The sequence below is a fragment of the Polyodon spathula genome, chromosome 9, assembly GCF_017654505.1.
Source record: "Polyodon spathula isolate WHYD16114869_AA chromosome 9, ASM1765450v1, whole genome shotgun sequence".
NCBI lineage: Eukaryota > Metazoa > Chordata > Actinopteri > Acipenseriformes > Polyodontidae > Polyodon > Polyodon spathula.
This window is the reverse complement of record NC_054542.1, coordinates 50,513,989-50,534,900: the sequence shown is the minus strand read 5'-3', so window position 1 is coordinate 50,534,900 and position 20,912 is coordinate 50,513,989. Positions and strand designations below refer to the sequence as shown.

At 39.9% G+C, this 20,912-nt stretch overlaps 1 protein-coding gene across 1 annotated transcript in view; it reads right to left on the bottom strand.

The window, feature by feature from the left end:
* LOC121321035 (P protein-like) overlaps positions 1-19,118 on the bottom strand; it is a 97,424-nt gene extending 78,306 nt beyond the window's left edge. Inside the window, 7 exon segments of the mRNA XM_041259944.1 lie at positions 819-890; positions 6,333-6,486; positions 10,311-10,403; positions 13,226-13,373; positions 15,882-15,954; positions 17,558-17,615; positions 18,934-19,118. Coding sequence (XP_041115878.1) covers positions 819-890; positions 6,333-6,486; positions 10,311-10,403; positions 13,226-13,373; positions 15,882-15,954; positions 17,558-17,615; positions 18,934-19,115 — 780 coding nt within the window. The 5' untranslated portion in view covers positions 19,116-19,118.
* Between the last annotated feature and the right edge of the window lie 1,794 nt (positions 19,119-20,912).

Sequence of the window (20,912 nt, the reverse complement as noted above, 5' to 3'; positions counted from 1 at the left end):
TATGAAAAAGACTTAGGAGTTTTTGTTGACTCAGAAATGTCTTCATCTAGGCAATGTGGGGAAGCTATAAAAAAGGCTAACAAGATGCTCGGATACATTGTGAAAAGTGTTGAATTTAAATCAAGGGAAGTAATGTTAAAACTGTACAATGCACTTGTAAGACCTCATCTTGAATATTGTGTGCAGTTCTGGTCACCTCGCTATAAAAAAGATATTGCTGCTCTAGAAAGAGTGACCAGAATTATTCCGGGCTTAAAAGGCATGTCATATGCAGACAGGCTAAAAGAATTGAATCTGTTCAGTCTTGAACAAAGAAGACTACGTGGCGACCTAATTCAAACATTCAAAATTCTAAAAGGTATTGACAGTGTCGACCCAAGGGACTTTTTCAGCCTGAAAAAAGAAACAAGGACCAGGGGTCACAAATGGAGTTTAGAAAAAGGGGCATTCAGAACAGAAAATAGGAGACACTTTTTTACACAGAGAATTGTGAGGGTCTGGAATCAACTCCCCAGTAATGTTGTTGAAGCTGACACCCTGGGATCCTTCAAGAAGCTGCTTGATGAGATTTTGGGATCAATAAGCTACTAACAACCAAACGAGCAAGATGGGCCGAATGGCCTCCTCTCGTTTGTAAACTTTCTTATGTTCTTCTTATGTTCTTATCTCTGAACTTTCACAATACATTGATCAAAGAGCCATTACTGGGTGATACCAGACATGAAATTACACAGTAAAGAGAGTTGTTTTGTGAACTTCCTTTGCAGAGATTATTGACTTTGAAAGGGATACAAAGGAGTAGATATATCAAACCTTACATCAGCAATCACAGCCAATGCAGACAAAGCAGCCAGAGAGCCCAGCATTGCTGCAAGAGTCCTGTGAACAATCTGGGGAAACAAAAGCACATTGCCATTAATCTTGAATCTGTCTGCAACAAACAACGACAGACGTGTGACATGAAAACAACAGGCAATCTAGAGACAGGCAGAAAACAACAGCGCTCAAGTGATAAAGCCAGCCCTGTTAAATCTGCCTTTGTTTAAAAAGAAAACTACTGAATTTTAATCATGTAAAATGTATTACACGATGCTGCTGCTGGAGTCTCCATCAGGCTATATCAGATCTAATCAATGTTAAAACGATGATTTGAAATCTGAATTGGGAAAGAAAGAGGGGGTTGTTTTAAGCGATTTTGTTTACATTTGTAGCCGTTTGATTCCAGGTTGTGTGAATGGGAGAATCACATGACTCTCATGGTCTCATGGTGTAACTGACAGTGCTGTGTAGGGCACTGGCTTACCCCTGGAGAGGGCATGGTCGCTGCTGCATGCCCAGTCTGCCATGTTATACTGCACACCTCCCAAAGCAGCTGGGAAATCCTAGAAGGCATTTCCACAAAAGTTCACGGTTTGCATTGCCTGAAAACAAATTGCAGTAGACAAACATAATGATTCAATGAAGTGTTTCCTAATCAAATGGAACCTGTGACCTTGTGTCTCATTGGGTTCAGGGTTTAGGCTGAAAGAGCAATCTTTGCTCCACATTTGCAAATACATCATTTGAAGATACATGTATGATAAAATGCTGTGTGTGGGTAATGAGAAGATTTACAATGATACTTATAAATACAATCAATATGTTGGTGCTGTGAGTAAGTGAAGTATGGGAGACTGGTCATAAATCTTGCAGCTTTAATCAACTGACAAGAGGCTTGAAGGAGGCCCTTTGCAGATGGTGACCTCCTGATTGTGCAATGGCTCATTGCAGGTGCGGAATTTGTTTTTGTGAATAACGATGCATTCTGTGTGAGACAATGGAGAAAATAAATCCTGCTTGCTGATTAGCTGATCGGGACTCCAAGCTGTGCCATTATTGCGCAGTTCTACTCAAGGTCAGAACCCATTTGTATTCTCGATTTTATCTTACTTATTTATACAGGACGTCTTCACTTTATTTCTTTTTCTTTTTCATTTATCTTTGTTCATTTTGAACCACAGCACAAAAAGTTTTATTTAAAAAGGACCTAACCTCTTATCCATTCTCACAACACACATTGGATGATGTATGATGGGGGAGTGCCTCGTCTCAGTTGTGGAATTAAACATTAGAGTGATTTCTCAGACAATGATTAACACTAATATTACCCAAGGTAACATTAGCTAGTCCAAGATTAGTGATAACCAGGGTCTCTGAAACCTTAGGTTTGTCATAGTTTAAAAGGAGGACAAACAGTAAAACAGATTTGCAGTAAAATCTTCTTTAGTCCTTTGATGTCAACGACCAAACAAAACCTGCTGTTCTTCTACCTACTTCATAAATAAGAGATTTGTACTACCTTGAGCATTGTCAATTTATTTTCTTACCTCTTCTCTTATTAGCATTATGAAAAATGTTACTATTCCCCCTTTTATTGCACTGAGAATCTTTTCGTTCTTCCCTTGTTTTGTTTTATTCTATTTAAGTACAACGCATGACGTGTTTAAGTACCAGGAAACAGCAGCCCACAACTTCCCATCGACAGCGTGGTATACAAATGACCTGCAGATTCCGAACACAGTCATTTTAATTGATTCACTGCATGTCTTTAATTGCTAAAAAAAATAATAATTAGGGATAATGCGTCGACTTACAGTACTTTGAAACTTGATCACTGCTTATTTTTTGTGGTAAAAATGGTTGGTTATATTGATTTCAGTGCATTTTTGTCCTGTTTTAATACTGACAGTTTGACCACCTTGTGTATTGTCAAGTGATGCTTTAAGCAATAAAACCCGGTAAAAAACCACATAGTTTTCTTTAGTTCTGATTAAAGACGAAACACCAAGTTATTGCAACAGCTGCAAACATACATTAAGCAACAGTGACTCAGCATCGTGAGAAAATGAAACTGCCATCAATGAAGGTTGAGCCAAAGCAGCAGGTACAGTAATGACAGTAATCCCTCAACTGGACTATATCACCTTTATAAATGGATAGCGGTGGGAAGGAATTAGGATTGCAAGATGTATCATTATCATCAAGCAGCCTGTCTGCTAAACACACTGAAGAAATAGGCAGTCTAGAATGCCATAAAGATCAGTCTGTTTTCAAATAATTACTGAACTTACACAAGCCTATAATACAATGTACTATCGAAATCCTTTTATTGATTCCACTAGTTATGCCACTGAAACTCATTTGAAGTATTGCAGCTTTCATATTGCATTCATATTTAAGCGATTGGGGATGCTTGTCTGTGTAACTGTTACTGTTTGTTACCCATTCAGTTTGCTTAACATGTATATTGGTATCTCTGAATAGATAATAATAGTCTGATGTGGGCAATTAATTGCCCATTGCTCATTAAGCTACGTCAGACTTAACTAAGCCTCTTGATATTGCAAAATAGATCATTTCACTCTCTTCAAAAATAGGAGAATAACTTCAATAAGCAATTAACCACCGAATGTAGTGGCACCCCAAGTTCTACCATTTGGCTGAGACTATTATAACCCTATGAGACTATACCCTATGAGACTATTATAACCCTATGAGACTATACCCTATGAGACTATTATAACCCTATGAGACTATACCCTATGAGACTATTATAACCCTATGAGACTATACCCTATGAGACTATTATAACCCTATGAGACTATACCCTATGAGACTATTATAACCCTATGAGACTATACCCTATGAGACTATTATAACCCTATGAGACTATACCCTATGAGACTATTATAACCCTATGAGACTATACCCTATGAGACTATGATAACCCTATGAGACTATACCCTATGAGACTATGATAACCCATGAAACTATACCCTAAGAGACTATGATAACCCAATGAGACTATACCCTAAGAAACTATTATAACCCTATGAGACCATTATACCCCTATGAGACTATACCCTAAGAGACTATGATAACCCAATGAGACTATACCCTAAGAGACTATTATAACCCTATGAGACCATTATGATAGACTATACCCTAAGAGACTATTATAACCCTATGAGACTATACCCTAAGAGACTATGATAACCCAATGAGACCATACCCTATGAGACTATGATAACCCATGAAACTATACCCTAAGAGACTATGATAACCCTATGAGACTATGATAACCCATTAAACTATACCCTAAGAAACTATGATAACCCTATGAGACTATACCCTAAGGGACTATGATAACCCTATGAGACTACACCCTATGAAACTATGATAACCTTATGAGTCTATGATAACCCAATGCTGAACAACTGCACAGATATTTGTTCATACATTTCTGCCGGTACAGGTAAAGCCTTCAATGTGATACCAGTCTGGACAGTCACCACTGAACAAACCCATCCTTGCTGGATAAAATGAACACATATCCACCCAGTCAGTGCTTGAACCAGATGACCAACTCTTTAACACAGGTCTTGCTGTATTGAAAACACAGTGAGAGGCCACCATCACAGTTAGCACTCTGAGCACTTTTGAGAGTTTTTAGAGGACTATCTGTTTAACCACATCCCTTTCTGGCTCCATCGTGAGTTACTGTTGGCCCTTATTTAGTTCAATGTTATTTAGCAGGTCCAATAAAAGAGACAAGTCAGCCAACGTTCTTTCCAGATGCCACACTCCGTCTCCTTAATGTCCGTATTCACTGTTATATAACCAAGTTTAGTTTAGCAGGAGTCTGATAGAATAGCAAAATGCACTTCGGGTTAAATAAGCCAAACAGCAATGAAGCATCTTTGTTTAGTCTGGTAAAACCTTCTAGGTTATTTTCAACTTCTTTTCTACTATTCAGCTTTTACATTTTTGTAATTAACTGTTTTAGGGTAGTCTCTTCAATGAAAATTCAAAAAGAAGCTTCAATGTTAAACTTAATGAGGTTTATATACTTGATCTAAAAGGCAGCCGATGTAAATACTGCTGCTATTTAAACCATTACCACTGGACCACTTCTAACCTTTAGCATTAAATACTGTTTCACTGCTTAATTAAAATCTCCAAATCACTTTCACAATTCCACAGGAGCTTCTTTTGCTTTACAGTCTCTAATCTGCAGAGGAAATGACACAGATATATATTTGTATCTTCTGCAAAGTGTCCCTGCACATAATGTGTAACAGAAAGCCAACCCTCCTGTGAACTGCTGCTACATGGCACATTCCCAGCCCCCACACTAAACCCCTGGCAGCCTGCCTGGCACCTAGTACTTAACTGTTAGAAATGAAAACCCCCTCCAGCAGGTCAAAGCTTGAAAGGTTTTCCCAGGCAGGCTTCTGATGGCATTAAGGTGAATGCTCTAATCAGACTGCCTTTGCTTTCTCCCATCACTTCACTTACAAAATAAAAACCTGGACTTTGTATTAAAAAGTAATGAACAAGAGGCAAGGTGTCTTTCTGAAGCTTTGTTTTCAGACTCATTGAACATACAGTGAACGTGTGGCGTTCCCTTTAGGAATCATTCAAAAAGGCAAAGGATTCTGAGCCTTTTCAGAATGCTGTTCAAACATCTAGTACACAGTTAGCAATCGAGAATTGAATAACAGATTTCCGTGTTCTTTGTTGATTCCGTTTCCTCTTCTGCTATTGGGGTGTTCTGCTGTCACTCAGCAAGCATGTGGGTTGCTAGGACAGAGGTCAGGCAGGATTGGATTGGGATGGTACAGAGCTTCCCTTCAGGCCTGTTAAGGAGATTTGGGGTCTGAATAAGGACAAGTAGTATCTATTCTTGATAGCAACGAACAGGCTGTAATGTATGATATGCATATGACAGCAGTGCTGTATACAGCATTGTACACTTTAAAGAACAGATCGTAGTTATTCGTGGTGTGGGATTTACAGGAGCAGTCGACATCAATTCATTTTCTCTTTCTAAGATTGAAAATGCATTAGTGGGAAACTGGAGTGCTACCAGCTTTCAAACATGCTTCTAGACCTCTATACAGTAAAAACTATCATACTAACCAATTACACTCCTAAATACTATTATCCCAGGGATTGATTAGATATATAGGAAAAGCAGGAATCCTGTCCTACTACAACTTGATCTGGAACCATCAAATCACAGGTCCCCATGTCAAGCATCTTAAAGGAATGGAAAACGTCCCAGAATCTACTTAAAAAGGTCAAACATTACTTGACATAAACTGGGCAGAAAAACACAGGGGAAAATAACTGAGCTGGAGGTTGACAGGGGGCTATGACAGAGGCGACAGTGTCATCTGGATGACGTTGATCAACAACTAACATGCTGAATTCATTTCTCCCAGCTTCTCCTACCACAGTGGAACACCTTTAGAAACTGCAGTACAGCTTCACCTACCACAGCAAATTACCTCAAATATAATCAGAACGTAGACTCCTGCCAGGATGACGGCTGCAATTACAACTTGAGTCTCCACATTGGCAAAGATTAACTGATGAGTCAAACTGAGAGGAACAACCTGACTGTCTTGCAGGAAAGACTGGATGCCTATAGAGACGGGGACACTGGAGGAAAGAGAAGAAAACATGAAATGATTACAGGACCTTGTGACCGCAGCAAGCCATCTTATCAATGAAATAGTGAATAGCATTACAATATTCACTGCATTGCATAGTCAGGGGAATATTAAAATGTAACTCCTAATACTGTGAGTAATACAAAACCTTTACACTGATCCCTTTTGCAAGGATATGTGACCGTAAGAGAAGGGCGCTATGTTACTTGAAAGTAGATAGAAACCAGAGGTTGGCCATCTTGGGGAACCACATAGCTGCAAGTGCTCTGAACAACTCCAATGTGATCAGCTGCACGGCAGGCAGTGATTGGATACACCAGGCTGATCACTGGGAGGAGATTGGGGCAGTGATTGGATACACCAGGCTGATCACTGGGAGAAGATTGGGGCAGTGATTGGATACACCAGGTTGATCACTGGGAGAAGATTGGGGCAGTGATTGGATACACCAGGTTGATCACAGGGAGGCGTTTGGGGCAGTGGTTGGATACACCAGGTTGATTGCAGGGAGGCGTTTGGTAGCACAAAGGGGACACAGCTACACGAGTACGGCCCCTATGCTGACACGTGATCAGGAAGCCAGAGCTTGTGTTTTGTGTTTATGCCATAGTTGCGCAGAATTGAGAAGCCAGGGAGCTGTAGCTGTAGAGCCAGCATCACCAGCCAGAGCAGGACTCACCACTGCACGGACAGGCCCAGCACAGCACAGCCGGGTTAGGAGTCACGGAGCACTTTTAAGTGCACCACTGGAGTACAACCTTGAAGTGCTGTCATGTATTTTTGGGGCTGTAACCCGTCGTATACCCGCCGATACCATAGATGGTAGAGGGGCAGATTTATTGTTTTGGGAGCTTTAAAATAAATATGGATTGTTTTGGAAAGTTGAGTCTGGACACTGACTTTACTCACTACACCACTCGCCACAACAACAGCATTTTACATCAAAGTGCCTAAAATACTTTTAAAATTGTACTACATCTATTTGCATTAGAAACACGATTGTTGGTCATATTTTCTTTGCTTCTCAGTGTGCTTTTGTATTGGGTACATGCACATTTTTCAGGAAGCCCGCTATATGGTACCAGCATATTATTTCCTGTGTCAGACTTCAGGAATAGGGTACCACAACGTGGCAATGTAAACTTTCCAAAGCTACTGTGTAGAATGGTACAGATGTGAACTGCTGCAGACTAAGACAGAACAGGTCAGAAGCATAAACATGTAGGCACAGGCCAGGACTTTTAGTATGTCTTAATTCAGCTGGTTGGCATGACATTTCAGCACCCTGGACAGAGGACTGCCGACCCATTTAACCTGGCAAGCATGACAGAAAGCTGAAAGTCTTAAATACATTAGTTTAAGGTAAATGTATTAAAAATATTGAATTAAATTCACATCAAAAGGAGATATCTGTCAAATGTTCACAATATAGTGTCCCGTGTTGAAACAGGATTGGCAGATCTCCTGACTTTTTCAGTGCAGATATATCTTCTTTTGGTAACACGGAATAGGACTATACAATGTATTGTTGTGCTGAGAAACAGCTTTGGATAGCCTAACAAAGATAATGTGGAACTGCTCTTCTACAAATACCCAATTCTAAAGCTGTATCTACAGAGCGACGTGAGCGAAGTCGCCGAATATCAATACTTGTTCAGACTGAGCAGAGGCACTACATTGTAATGGAGCAGACACACCTGTTCAGACTGAGCAGAGGCACTACATTGTAATAGAGCAGACACACCTGTTCAGACTGAGCAGAGGCACTACATTGTAATGGAGCAGACACACCTGTTCAGACTGAGCAGAGGCACTACATTGTAATGGAGCAGACACACCTGTTCAGACTGAGCAGAGGCACTACATTGTAATGGAGCAGACACACCTGTTCAGACTGAGCAGAGGCACTACATTGTAATGGAGCAGACACACCTGTTCAGACTGAGCAGAGGCACTACATTGTAATGGAGCAGACACACCTGTTCAGACTGAGCAGAGGCACTACATTGTAATGGAGCAGACACACCTGTTCAGACTGAGCAGAGGCACTACATTGTAATGGAGCAGACACACCTGTTCAGACTGAGCAGAGGCACTACATTGTAATGGAGCAGACACACCTGTTCAGACTGAGCAGAGGCACTACATTGTAATGGAGCAGACACACCTGTTCAGACTGAGCAGAGGCACTACATTGTAATGGAGCAGACACACCTGTTCAGACTGAGCAGAGGCACTACATTGTAATAGAGCAGACACACCTGTTCAGACTGAGCAGAGGCACTACATTGTAATGGAGCAGACACACCTGTTCAGACTGAGCAGAGGCACTACATTGTAATGGAGCAGACACACCTGTTCAGACTGAGCAGAGGCACTACATTGTAATGGAGCAGACACACCTGTTCAGACTGAGCAGAGGCACTACATTGTAATGGAGCAGACACACCTGTTCAGACTGAGCAGAGGCACTACATTGTAATGGAGCAGACACACCTGTTCAGACTGAGCAGAGGCACTACATTGTAATGGAGCAGACACACCTGTTCAGACTGAGCAGAGGCACTACATTGTAATGGAGCAGACACGCCTGTTCAGACTGAGCAGAGGCACTACATTGTAATGGAGCAGACACACCTGTTCAGACTGAGCAGAGGCACTACATTGTAATGGAGCAGACACACCTGTTCAGACTGAGCAGAGGCACTACATTGTAATGGAGCAGACACACCTGTTCAGACTGAGCAGAGGCACTACATTGTAATGGAGCAGACACACCTGTTCAGACTGAGCAGAGGCACTACATTGTAATGGAGCAGACACACCTGTTCAGACTGAGCAGAGGCACTACATTGTAATGGAGCAGACACACCTGTTCAGACTGAGCAGAGGCACTACATTGTAATGGAGCAGACACACCTGTTCAGACTGAGCAGAGGCACTACATTGTAATAGAGCAGACACACCTGTTCAGACTGAGCAGAGGCACTACATTGTAGTGGAGCAGACACACCTGTTCAGACTGAGCAGGGGCACTACATTGTAATGGAGCAGACACGCCTGTTCAGACTGAGCAGAGGCACTACATTGTAATGGAGCAGACACACCTGTTCAGACTGAGCAGAGGCACTACATTGTAATGGAGCAGACACACCTGTTCAGACTGAGCAGAGGCACTACATTGTAATGGAGCAGACACACCTGTTCAGACTGAGCAGAGGCACTACATTGTAATGGAGCAGACACACCTGTTCAGACTGAGCAGAGGCACTACATTGTAATGGAGCAGACACACCTGTTCAGACTGAGCAGAGGCACTACATTGTAATGGAGCAGACACACCTGTTCAGACTGAGCAGAGGCACTACATTGTAATGGAGCAGACACACCTGTTCAGACTGAGCAGAGGCACTACATTGTAATGGAGCAGACACACCTGTTCAGACTGAGCAGAGGCACTACATTGTAATGGAGCAGACACACCTGTTCAGACTGAGCAGAGGCACTACATTGTAATGGAGCAGACACACCTGTTCAGACTGAGCAGAGGCACTACATTGTAATGGAGCAGACACACCTGTTCAGACTGAGCAGAGGCACTACATTGTAATGGAGCAGACACACCTGTTCAGACTGAGCAGAGGCACTACATTGTAATGGAGCAGACACACCTGTTCAGACTGAGCAGAGGCACTACATTGTAATGGAGCAGACACACCTGTTCAGACTGAGCAGAGGCACTACATTGTAATGGAGCAGACACACCTGTTCAGACTGAGCAGAGGCACTACAATTGTAATGGAGCAGACACACCTGTTCAGCATCTCAAAGGTTCTCATCTTGGTTACTTGCTCCATTCTTTGGGGATGTAATGGAATGGTCCAATTGTATGTTACCTGCAGTTTTTAAGAGACAAGTCAATTAGCCAGGATCTGTCCAAACACGTGTCTTACAACTTCAAATAAATAAATACATAAACAAATAAATACAAGTTATAACTGAGTGTTTGTTTCAAAGCACAGCATCACACACTTGAATTTCAGATTGTGTCTGGGAGTGCTTTCCTGCAGGATATGCTCTGCACTGTATTCAAGTCCACGCTGTGTAGAGTTGCGTGGTGACAGAACCAATCAAAAGAAAATGGTAGCAAGTGCTGAAACAATTACAAGCTGACACCACACACATTATATCCCAGATCTCTCCATCCTCAGGGCTTACAGTTCATTTTGACCAAAAAATTTAAATAATGCATCTTTCAGTGGCAATGTAACAATGCCTACTAGTTATCAACAAAATCCAGACTAATTGCCTACCCACTCCAGTTCTGTGTAATGGGAATTCAATCACTTCTGTTAACAGAGAAGTCAATGAAAGACTTCTGAGTTTAACCCTTTCATGCACAGTGACCTAATATTGGGATGGATGCAAAAAAATCTCTCCTAATTTTTATATGGGGACAGATAGAGGATGTTCAATGGATTTTCAACGTTTCATGCATGAAAGGGTTAATGACATTTGAGTCACTTCATCTAATAAAGACAATACAGGACTTTTAATAATGTCAGCCATGTGGCGCTAATAAATAACCAACTTATAATTCCCTATTGAAGTTGTGATGAAACTGGTTTTGAAGTTACTTTACACTGAACCCTAATTAATCCTAAATAAACATTTGATAACCATGGCATGCTCCTTATCGTGGAAACTAAACTATACGGGACTAGACCAGAAACTGGCAAAAAATACACAAGGTACGCTAAAGGACAGGTCTGAAAATGTTTAAGAATCATTTCATCTGTCACCAATATGAGCTTGACAAGTTTGTGAAATGTAGTGTGTTATTACTTCATATGAAGTCAAGAGAAAATGTGTTAGTGGATCAGGAATTGGACTTCAATCACTGACACTTTTTATAAAGTGTTACCCATGGCCTCTGAAAGAGGGGCTGACCTGACATGCACACAAGTTCAGCGAGAGGTGGGGATACATGAGGACAAACAGCAGCACATACTGATTCAGCGACATCCAGGTGAGGATCCGCTCGGAAAAAAGGGAATTCCAGCCCAGGTCTTTATTCCAACCATAATTAATTCATTGAACCTGCTGGCCTGGTTGAAAAAGACCTGGACAGGAATAGCTCCGGAGTTGTGCATGGCTCATTTAGAAGAGTAGACCGCTTTCAATAATGTGTTCAGAGTTTGTATTTCCCCTTGCCTTATGATGTTTGCAATCATTTGTATTGGTTTGTATTGCAAGGACTACAACAGTGTGTGTTTTTGATGGAGCTGCTAGAAGTGCTTCCACACAAGTTCATAAGCTGCTCGTCAGAACTGGTTCACAGATATGTGCATGTGTTTTTTATACTGCAAGAGCCAGCGCCATCTAGTGTACTGTCAGCAAAAAAAAAAAGGAAACTTGATGCACAGAAGCTGTTAGATAGCGCTATGGCTGATACCTACAACTGACTATACCATCCATCCATCCATGATCTTTAACCTCTTAATCCTTTACAGGGTCATAAGAACATAAGAACATAAGAAAGTTTACAAACGAGAGGAGGCCATTCGGCCCATCTTGCTCGTTTGGTTGTTAGTAGCTTATTGATCCCAAAATCTCATCAAGCAGCTTCTTGAAGGATCCCAGGGTGTCAGCTTCTATACCGGTATATGGTATATAAGTCGTGGTAAGCTGGAGCCTAACCCAGCACACACAGGCTGCAATGTGGGACTACACTCTAGACGGGATGCCAGTTCATCACAGGGCACCACACACACACACACACACACACACACACACACACACTCACTCACTGGGCAATTTAGAATGACCACTCAACCTGAACAGCATGTCTTTGGACTGTGGGAGGAAACCGGAGTACCTGGAGAAAACCCATGCAGACACGGGGAGAACTTGTAAACTCCACACACAGACCCCTAGGCTGGAATCAAACCCAGGACCCTGGTGTTGTGAAGCAGCAGCGCTAACCACCATGCCACCCTCTGACAACACCTAAAAGAAAAAATAAATAAATAAGAGTAATTACAATGAGAACCACTCAACATATAAACATGAGGAACACTAAGTGTCTAACTGCTGTGTATTTACATAGTAGTTATAGTAAATACATGTGTACTTACACACAATTACAATGCATTGTTACAACGTACTTAATGAGCAATTTGTTTTTTCACACTATATAATCCTAACTGTTTTCTGATACAATTGTGTACTTGCATATATCATGCAAAAAGATGTACACGTTAAGTACATTGTAACTATGCATAATAACATTGTAATTGTGTGTAAGTACACATGTATTTACTAAGTAACTACTATGTAAATCACCGTAATTGGAGACATAATGTAAAGTGTTACCTTATCATTTATACAATGATCAGTTACTGCATGTGACAGTGTGCTAGCAATGGCAGGTGTTTCAGTGTATTTTGTACAGGCCTGGTACACACTATGACAGACTGGTTCACCTTTTTGTGTTTAGCTCCAGTCATATTGTGTATTCACATCTAAAAAGATACATTAGCTTCAAGTGGGAAGATGAGGGAAGCCGACAATAAAGAAGACAAAATCAATGCTATTGTCCCCGGCACAGGCATTGACTGGGGGCTCCAACACCATGTATTTTAGGAGTGTGTTTATGAACATTGATCACCACAGGCCAGAGAAGAGAAAACAAATGAATCATCTGAACAAATCATTGCAAACCTCACCTCATTCTCCTCACACCAGCGTCTTCCAGCTGTTCAACTTGGATGACTATGTATTCTTCCATCTCCCTGTCAGCCACGCTGTCCACAAACGGTCCTCGGACTTGTAGTTTTAAAAGAGCGTGATCTCCAAAATCTGTAAGATTCACAGCTGGGTTGCTCTGTTAAGAAAAAGCACTCGGCAAGAACTAGTGCATGAAGTGAGGTGCAATCAAGCAGCTTCTTTGTGCAAGAACATGGGAATCACAGAGTCAATAGTTTAGTATCAATCCTGCAAGTGTCCAGGAAAATGTTTCAACAAATGTGGGGCTCAATTCTGAAACTACCCGTACTCCAAGTTATACTCCTACTGTAACTGAAACAAGATACAAACCAGCTCAGATGCATGCAGGTCTCAATTCAGATTCATTCACATTGCCAAATTATGCAAAGTAAGGATCAGAATGTTTGTTGATTTACGTTAGTAGTAATTTGGGGTTTTACTAAATTTTATGAAGGCAAAATTTAGTTTTTTTATTCTCATACCTTGACGATTAATATTATGCCATAAAGTCATCTCAGTTTGCACACCTTACTTTCACATATTCTGTTAAACTTGCACTTACCAGGATTCACTTTTTGGGGTCAAAGTCATTGGGAGAAGAAACTGGTTAGTTAATGACAGGAAAGGCAGCATTGAAGGGGTGGGGACACTTCACTCTCCACATGCAATGACCCAGGAAGTGGACTGTACAACAAACTGCACAACAGTAAGGTATGCAAACGTGGGCAGGTTGCTTCAGATTCCGACATAATTTCTGTGCGACAGGTCAGAATTACAACATCCACACTCTTGTCTGTCTGACTTTGCTTTGCATGTAACATACGACTTGTTGATAAATGAATTAGCCTGTATATAAGTTAAGCCTTCCAGCAGCTTGGACATGTCCTATTCCATTCCTTCATGTTTTTTTGATTAGATTCATCAGGACATACAATTGAAGATCATCAAACCCTGCTGCTCACCTCTTGCAAACCATTAGATCCCGAATCCATACTGAGCGACTCAATTAGAAGAGCAGACTGGCCTTCAAGAAAAGAACATTCAATTAGCCTGCTAACCTACATTCATTAGTGTGCTGACCCTGCATTGCCGGTGAGCCTGCAGTGTCCAACAAATCACATCCTCCCAATGCTTCAAGCCTTAGGCAGGTATTTCAATATAAACTCCATGACTGGCTTTTCACTTTGTATTAAACAATGTACAAATAGCAGGCTTTTTTTTTTTTTTTTTTTTTTTTTTTTTTTTTTTAGGCAGGGTGAAGATAATTATTTTGTTTAAAGTTAATGTGTAGCTCTTTCCTGGGGTATTATATTAAGAGAGTACTGGGTTTATCATCTTTAGCCTGTCATTAGAAAGCAGTGCAGATTGTCTCAAGATGGATCAAACCCTGTTTGTCATCCTCTGCTGCACAATCCGCCCACCTTATCACCCGGCCTTTCCCTGTGCTTCCTCTGCAGGCTGTGAATAGACATGTCATTGCTCCAACACTGACTCTGCACAACAACTTTTATATGAGGCTTGATGGAGAAGCTACAGATTCTAACAAGTCACAGCAGACAACGTATCTCCTAATCTGTAGAATACAATAATATGCCATATTGTCACAGAGCTTTTGTATCCACATATTTTTTTCTATGCATGTCAAAGTGGCATTGAGATACCTCTGAGGTTACTGTCAAAAATGCAACAATAAACTATATCTAGCACAAAACAGAAACAGTGTCTTGGTTTATTATGTCAAAACAGTGTTCTTTTTCAATGTCTTTGCAATTAATCAGATTTTGAGTTTAGTAAACTACATCTGTATAAATGTAAAGATCGAAAGTTTACATTGTATTCACAAAATTTAAGAGAATTTTAGTAGGCAGGCTTTGAAAATAAGCGTTTAATTGTGCTTTATCATTAAAGTAATCAACAATGCCTTTTGCCTTTTTAACAGTATACCAGTGCAGTTTAGGAATCCGAGTCCTTTAGAGGGTGTAGGAATGGGCAGATGCAGTAGCCCAATATGGGGGACCACCTGGGATCTACCGATAGACTACACATGGATCCCCTATGACAGGTCAGTAATCTTTACAATTAGCAGTGTTAACACAATGTTTTACTAAACCTGTACTTGTCTGTTTTTGCTAGAGACCAACATAAAATAAGTAAAGGTTTGTTAATATCTATCTATCTATATATCTATATATATCTATATATATATATATATATATATATATATATATATATATATATATATATATATATTTTTTTTTTTTTAAGTATGCTTTTTTTTTTTTTAAGTATGCTGATTGTGCTTTTCATGTTCGTCGACACTGAAGACAAACCTGCCCTCCTGAATGAACTGATCTTCTATGTAGGTAGAGTCAATGGGATGTGCTATTGATACAGTTTGTTTAAGCTAAAGGAATGACCCCTTCACAAATCTCCACACATTGCACTGCTCTTGAAGCTAGCAGAGTCAGCAGGAGCATATTCAAGTTGTCACTCTTCTCAGGCCCTCTGAAAAGATGAAGGCTTTATCAGATCCACAGTGAAACACATACTGAGCCACCATAGGAATAATCTAGTGACTAACCGACATCTCTGAAATAAATCAGGAAGAAAGGATACCGAAGCTTTCCACAGATGAAACTGACAGCATTTGCCAAGGGTTTTCATGGTCAGGATTTGTGCTAAAAAAAAACTGCAACAAGGACATAGAAATAGAAAAGAACAGGCCTTTATTATTATTACGAAAAGAACAGGCCTTTATTATTACTACGAAAAGAACAGGCCTTTATTATTACTAGAAAAAGAACAGGCCTTTATTATTACTAGAAAAAGAACAGGCCTTTATTATTACTAGAAAAAGAACAGGCCTTTATTATTACTAGAAAAAGAACAGGCCTTTATTATTACTAGAAAAAGCACAGGCCTTTATTATTACTACGAAAAGAACAGGCCTTTATTATTACTACGAAAAGCACAGGCCTTTATTATTACTACGAAAAGAACAGGCCTTTATTATTACTAGAAAAAGCACAGGCCTTTATTATTACTACCAAAAGAACAGGCCTTTATTATTACTACGAAAAGAACAGGCCTTTATTATTACTAGAAAAAGCACAGGCCTTTATTATTACTACAAAAAGAACAGGCCTTTATTATTACTACGAAAAGCACAGGCCTTTATTATTACTAGAAAAAGAACAGGCCTTTATTATTACTAGAAAAGAACAGGCCTTTATTATTACTAGAAAAAGAACAGGCCTTTATTATTACTAGAAAAAGAACAGGCCTTTATTATTACTACGAAAAGAACAGGCCTTTATTATTACTACGAAAAGCACAGGCCTTTATTATTACTAGAAAAAGAACAGGCCTTTATTATTACTAGAAAAAGAACAGGCCTTTATTATTACTAGAAAAAGAACAGGCCTTTATTATTACTAGAAAAGAACAGGCCTTTATTATTACTACGAAAAGAACAGGCCTTTATTATTACTAGAAAAAGAACAGGGCTTTATTATTACTAGAAAAGAACAGGCCTTTATTATTACTACGAAAAGAACAGGCCTTTATTATTACTAGAAAAAGAACAGGCCTTTATTATTACTAGAAAAAGAACAGGCCTTTATTATTACTAGAAAAAGAACAGGCCTTTATTATTACTAGAAAAAGAACAGGCCTTTATTATTACTACGAAAAGAACAGGCCTTTATTATTACTAGAAAAAGAACAGGCCTTTATTATTACTACGAAAAGAACAGGCCTTTATTATTACTAGAAAAAGAACAGGGCTTTATTATTACTAGAAAAGAACAGGCCTTTATTATTACTAGAAAAAGAACAGGCCTTTATTATTACTAGAAAAGAACAGGCCTTTATTATTACTAGAAAAAGAACAGGCCTTTATTATTACTACGAAAAGAACAGGCCTTTATTATTACTACAAAAAGAACAGGCCTTTATTATTACTACGAAAAGAACAGGCCTTTATTATTACTACAAAAAGAACAGGCCTTTATTATTACTAGGAAAAGAACAGGCCTTTATTATTACTAGAAAAGAACAGGCCTTTATTATTACTACCAAAAGAACAGGCCTTTATTATTACTACGAAAAGAACAGGCCTTTATTATTACTAGAAAAAGAACAGGCCTTTATTATTACTACCAAAAGAAAAGGCCTTTATTATTACTACCAAAGTTAAATGCCCTTAACGGACCGGGGTTACTAAAGAATGCAAAATCCAAACTAAACAAAATAACAAAAAACATACAAAAGCTGAAAAAGGTGAAACTTACCGTGCAGATCATTACAATGATGAAAATCATGGAGATTTTCAGATCTCTTAAGCAGTATCTGGAAGAGAAAAACAAAGTTTATAAAGTGAGGCTTGTTGGGTTTTTACAAGAAATAAATCGAAACAAACATTTTCAAAGGAGGATTTCACTTACACATGAGCACCATGGTTCAGTAGAAGTAACATCTCCAAACTAAAAGCTGTAAGAAATATCTTGATTTCAAACACATTTACAACCCATCTATTTATATGTGTACTATTCCCAGAAGGCTAAAAGCTTTGATGCCAAATATTACAGGCACATGGCTTTTCAAAAAGCTGTTAGCCAGCGTCCAGCTGCACTAAAGAAAAACAGCCCCAGCCTTCAAAAGAACAATAACTCCACAGACAGGCACATTAACTGATGCTGCTAGATCTCTCCCCTGCACTCACACGGCACTCCATTTCTCTGTGTTACACTGCACTCTTTTCTCCTTCTCTTCCTTTTAATTACAAGTAATAGCTCTGCTGGGTGAAAGATGTTGGGAACACACATCAAAGAGACCCAAGAAGAAACATGGGAGCCAACTCCAAACAAGTTCAGTGAAGGGTGTGTGTGTGTGTGTGTGTGTGTGTATATATCTCTATGTGTATATATATATTACAGTAACAGCATGTGGAGGATGCACGTAAAAGTATGACATTGTTGAATATCAATTTGTATCAAACTTTACCATCCACTGAATGATATGCTTCCCTCTACAACTGCCCTCAGTAAGTCATTAAATCAATTCATCTGTATACATCCAGATATCCCATATTCTGGACAACGGTTTGCTGTGGCCATTTTTGAGGATTCACAATTTCTATTCAAAAGTTATTTGAGGTGTACGATTTTCATCATTGTAACAAGACACCCGCAGAGTAAACGGTATGATTTCCACCACTTATTCAGTGTAACAAGACACCTGCAGAGTAAATGGCACCAGTAGATGGGCAAAAACCCAGAAGTTGCACACCTTCCTCCATTCCTGTCCCTGGCGTTTGCTCTGTCTATCCCATACTGCTCATCAAACTCAGATATATTTCACATGGATCATAACCAATGCTGCTGTCATGCATTATTAGAGTTAAGACAAAGGATTTGAATTTCTTATATCGCTACAGTATGTATTTTTTTATGTCTAACTGACTAACAAGTTTTTGTTTTGCTCCATCTTGTGCTTCGTCTCGTAATCACACCATTGAATAATCGGCTCACAAGCTTCGTGACAATACTCCCAAAAACATGCTGGCAGGTACGGTCAGGCTGAAAGGCGATTCAAGTAGAAGCTGGGATGTGTGTTCATGCATTACTGTTCAGAGGCTCACGTCTCAGACCAGCAATTGAACCCTTACCTTAAGCTGCTGGAAAGAGTGAAGTTCCAATGGAGGGAGTCCAGCGGATCACATCTCTCAGAGGAGGTAGATCTGGAGAGACTGGTCACCTCACTTCCCAGGCGACATCTTTTCTCAAGCTCAGCGGAACTGCTTTCCCATGATTCCTCACCATCAGTACAGTTTGGGTCATGAAGCACCATGTACCGAACACTGCAGAATAAAAACAGGCAAAAAGACCTTCACACATTACACAGCCTTACAAGAATGAAAGAACTCAACGCATTGCGCAGCCTTAAAAGAATGAAAGACCTTCAGCATTGTACAGCCTTACAAGAATGAAAGACCTTCAGCATTGCACAGCCTTACAAGAATGAAAGACCTTCAGCATTGCACAGCCTTACAAAGAGCTCAACGCATTGCACAGCCTTACAAGACTGAAAGAGCTCAATGCATTGCACAGCTTTACAAGAATGAAAGAGCTCAACAAATTGTACAGCCTTACAAGACAAAGAGCTCAACGCAATGCACAGCCTTACAAGACTGAAAGAGCTCAATGCATTGCACAGCCTTACAAGACAAAGAGCTCAACGCATATTCCTCCAGCTCCACTGCTGGATCAGCACTGTATCTGAGGATTAAAACATGAGCACCAGGAATCTGAAGGGGTCCAAAGCAACAACAAGACTTTCCACCAGCTCCCACTAGACTTTGTCTGAACATCGACATTCGCTGTGCATTACTGAGATCTTCATTCCTTACTGACCTTTCAGTTATGATCATTTACAGTGTTTGGTACAGTACACAGTATGGGCTAGATCAGTGGTTTACAGTACATGCTAGTCCAGTCATTTACAGTATTTGATACAGTATAAAGTACAGGCTAGACCAGTCGTTTACAGTATACAGTACAGGCTAGACCAGTCATTTACAGTATTTGATACAGTATACAGTACAGGCTAGACCAGTCGTTTACAGTATACAGTACAGGCTAGACCAGTCATTTACAGTATTTGATACAGTATACAGTACAGGCTAGACCAGTCGTTTACAGTATTTGGTACAGTTATACAGTACAGGCTAGAATCTCAAAGCTCTTAATGCAAATTATCATTAGATAAAACGTTCCTAATAAAAACAACTGAACCAGAAATAAACAACCCAAACATGTTCATGTTTTTTTTTTAAAAAACATTGTTTTTTAAAACAGGATGTTTCTTTTTGTTGTTTTTTTAAAATTATTATTTATAATTGGAATTGGTGTTTTTATCTTTGTTGTAAATAGTTTTGAGAATCTAGCGCTGTGTGTTCTAATGGGATAGGACTGATTTTCATTGCACTGTGTTTACAAAAACACACACACAGAAATCAAGTCAAATGATTGAGTGATTTATTTAAATGTGTTAAACCCTTAAGCTGAGGGAAAACAAAGCCCCTTTTTCAGGAACAGTGGCTTGAAACTTGTTCCAGGAGTATCAAACTCCAAGTCTCCCCTGGTGTGCCGTGCAGTGGCCTGAAACCAAGTTCCATGCCACAAAAAGGCTTTGTGTTTCCTCAGTTTAAGATTGAAAATAACATTCCAATTTGTTAGCACTCCTTCAAGAGCGTTTCAGCGAAGTTTAATGTGAGCAGCTGGACACTTATACAGGTTGGGAAATTCAGTAAGCAGGTAATGTGCTAGTTTTGTGGAGAATCAAAAGCGAGCACTAATTAAGAATGAACGAAAAACCGCACTTCTGGCAAAGACACTGGTGTGTGTCCTCTCCCCAGCAGGCCTGTCAGTGGTTAAAGTCAACACATCTTTCTCTGTAGCTAGGTCAGTCCATCATCAAGCACACAGACAGTGCATATGTTCTCAGTCAATTCATTTTATAGCCTTTTGGATGCTGCCAACGAATGTCAACTTTAGTACAACCCAGGCTTCTGCAATCTCACGCCCTCTCATAAACACGCTCAATTAAGAGTCAGTACATTTGCTAATTCATTAGCCATGCATACTG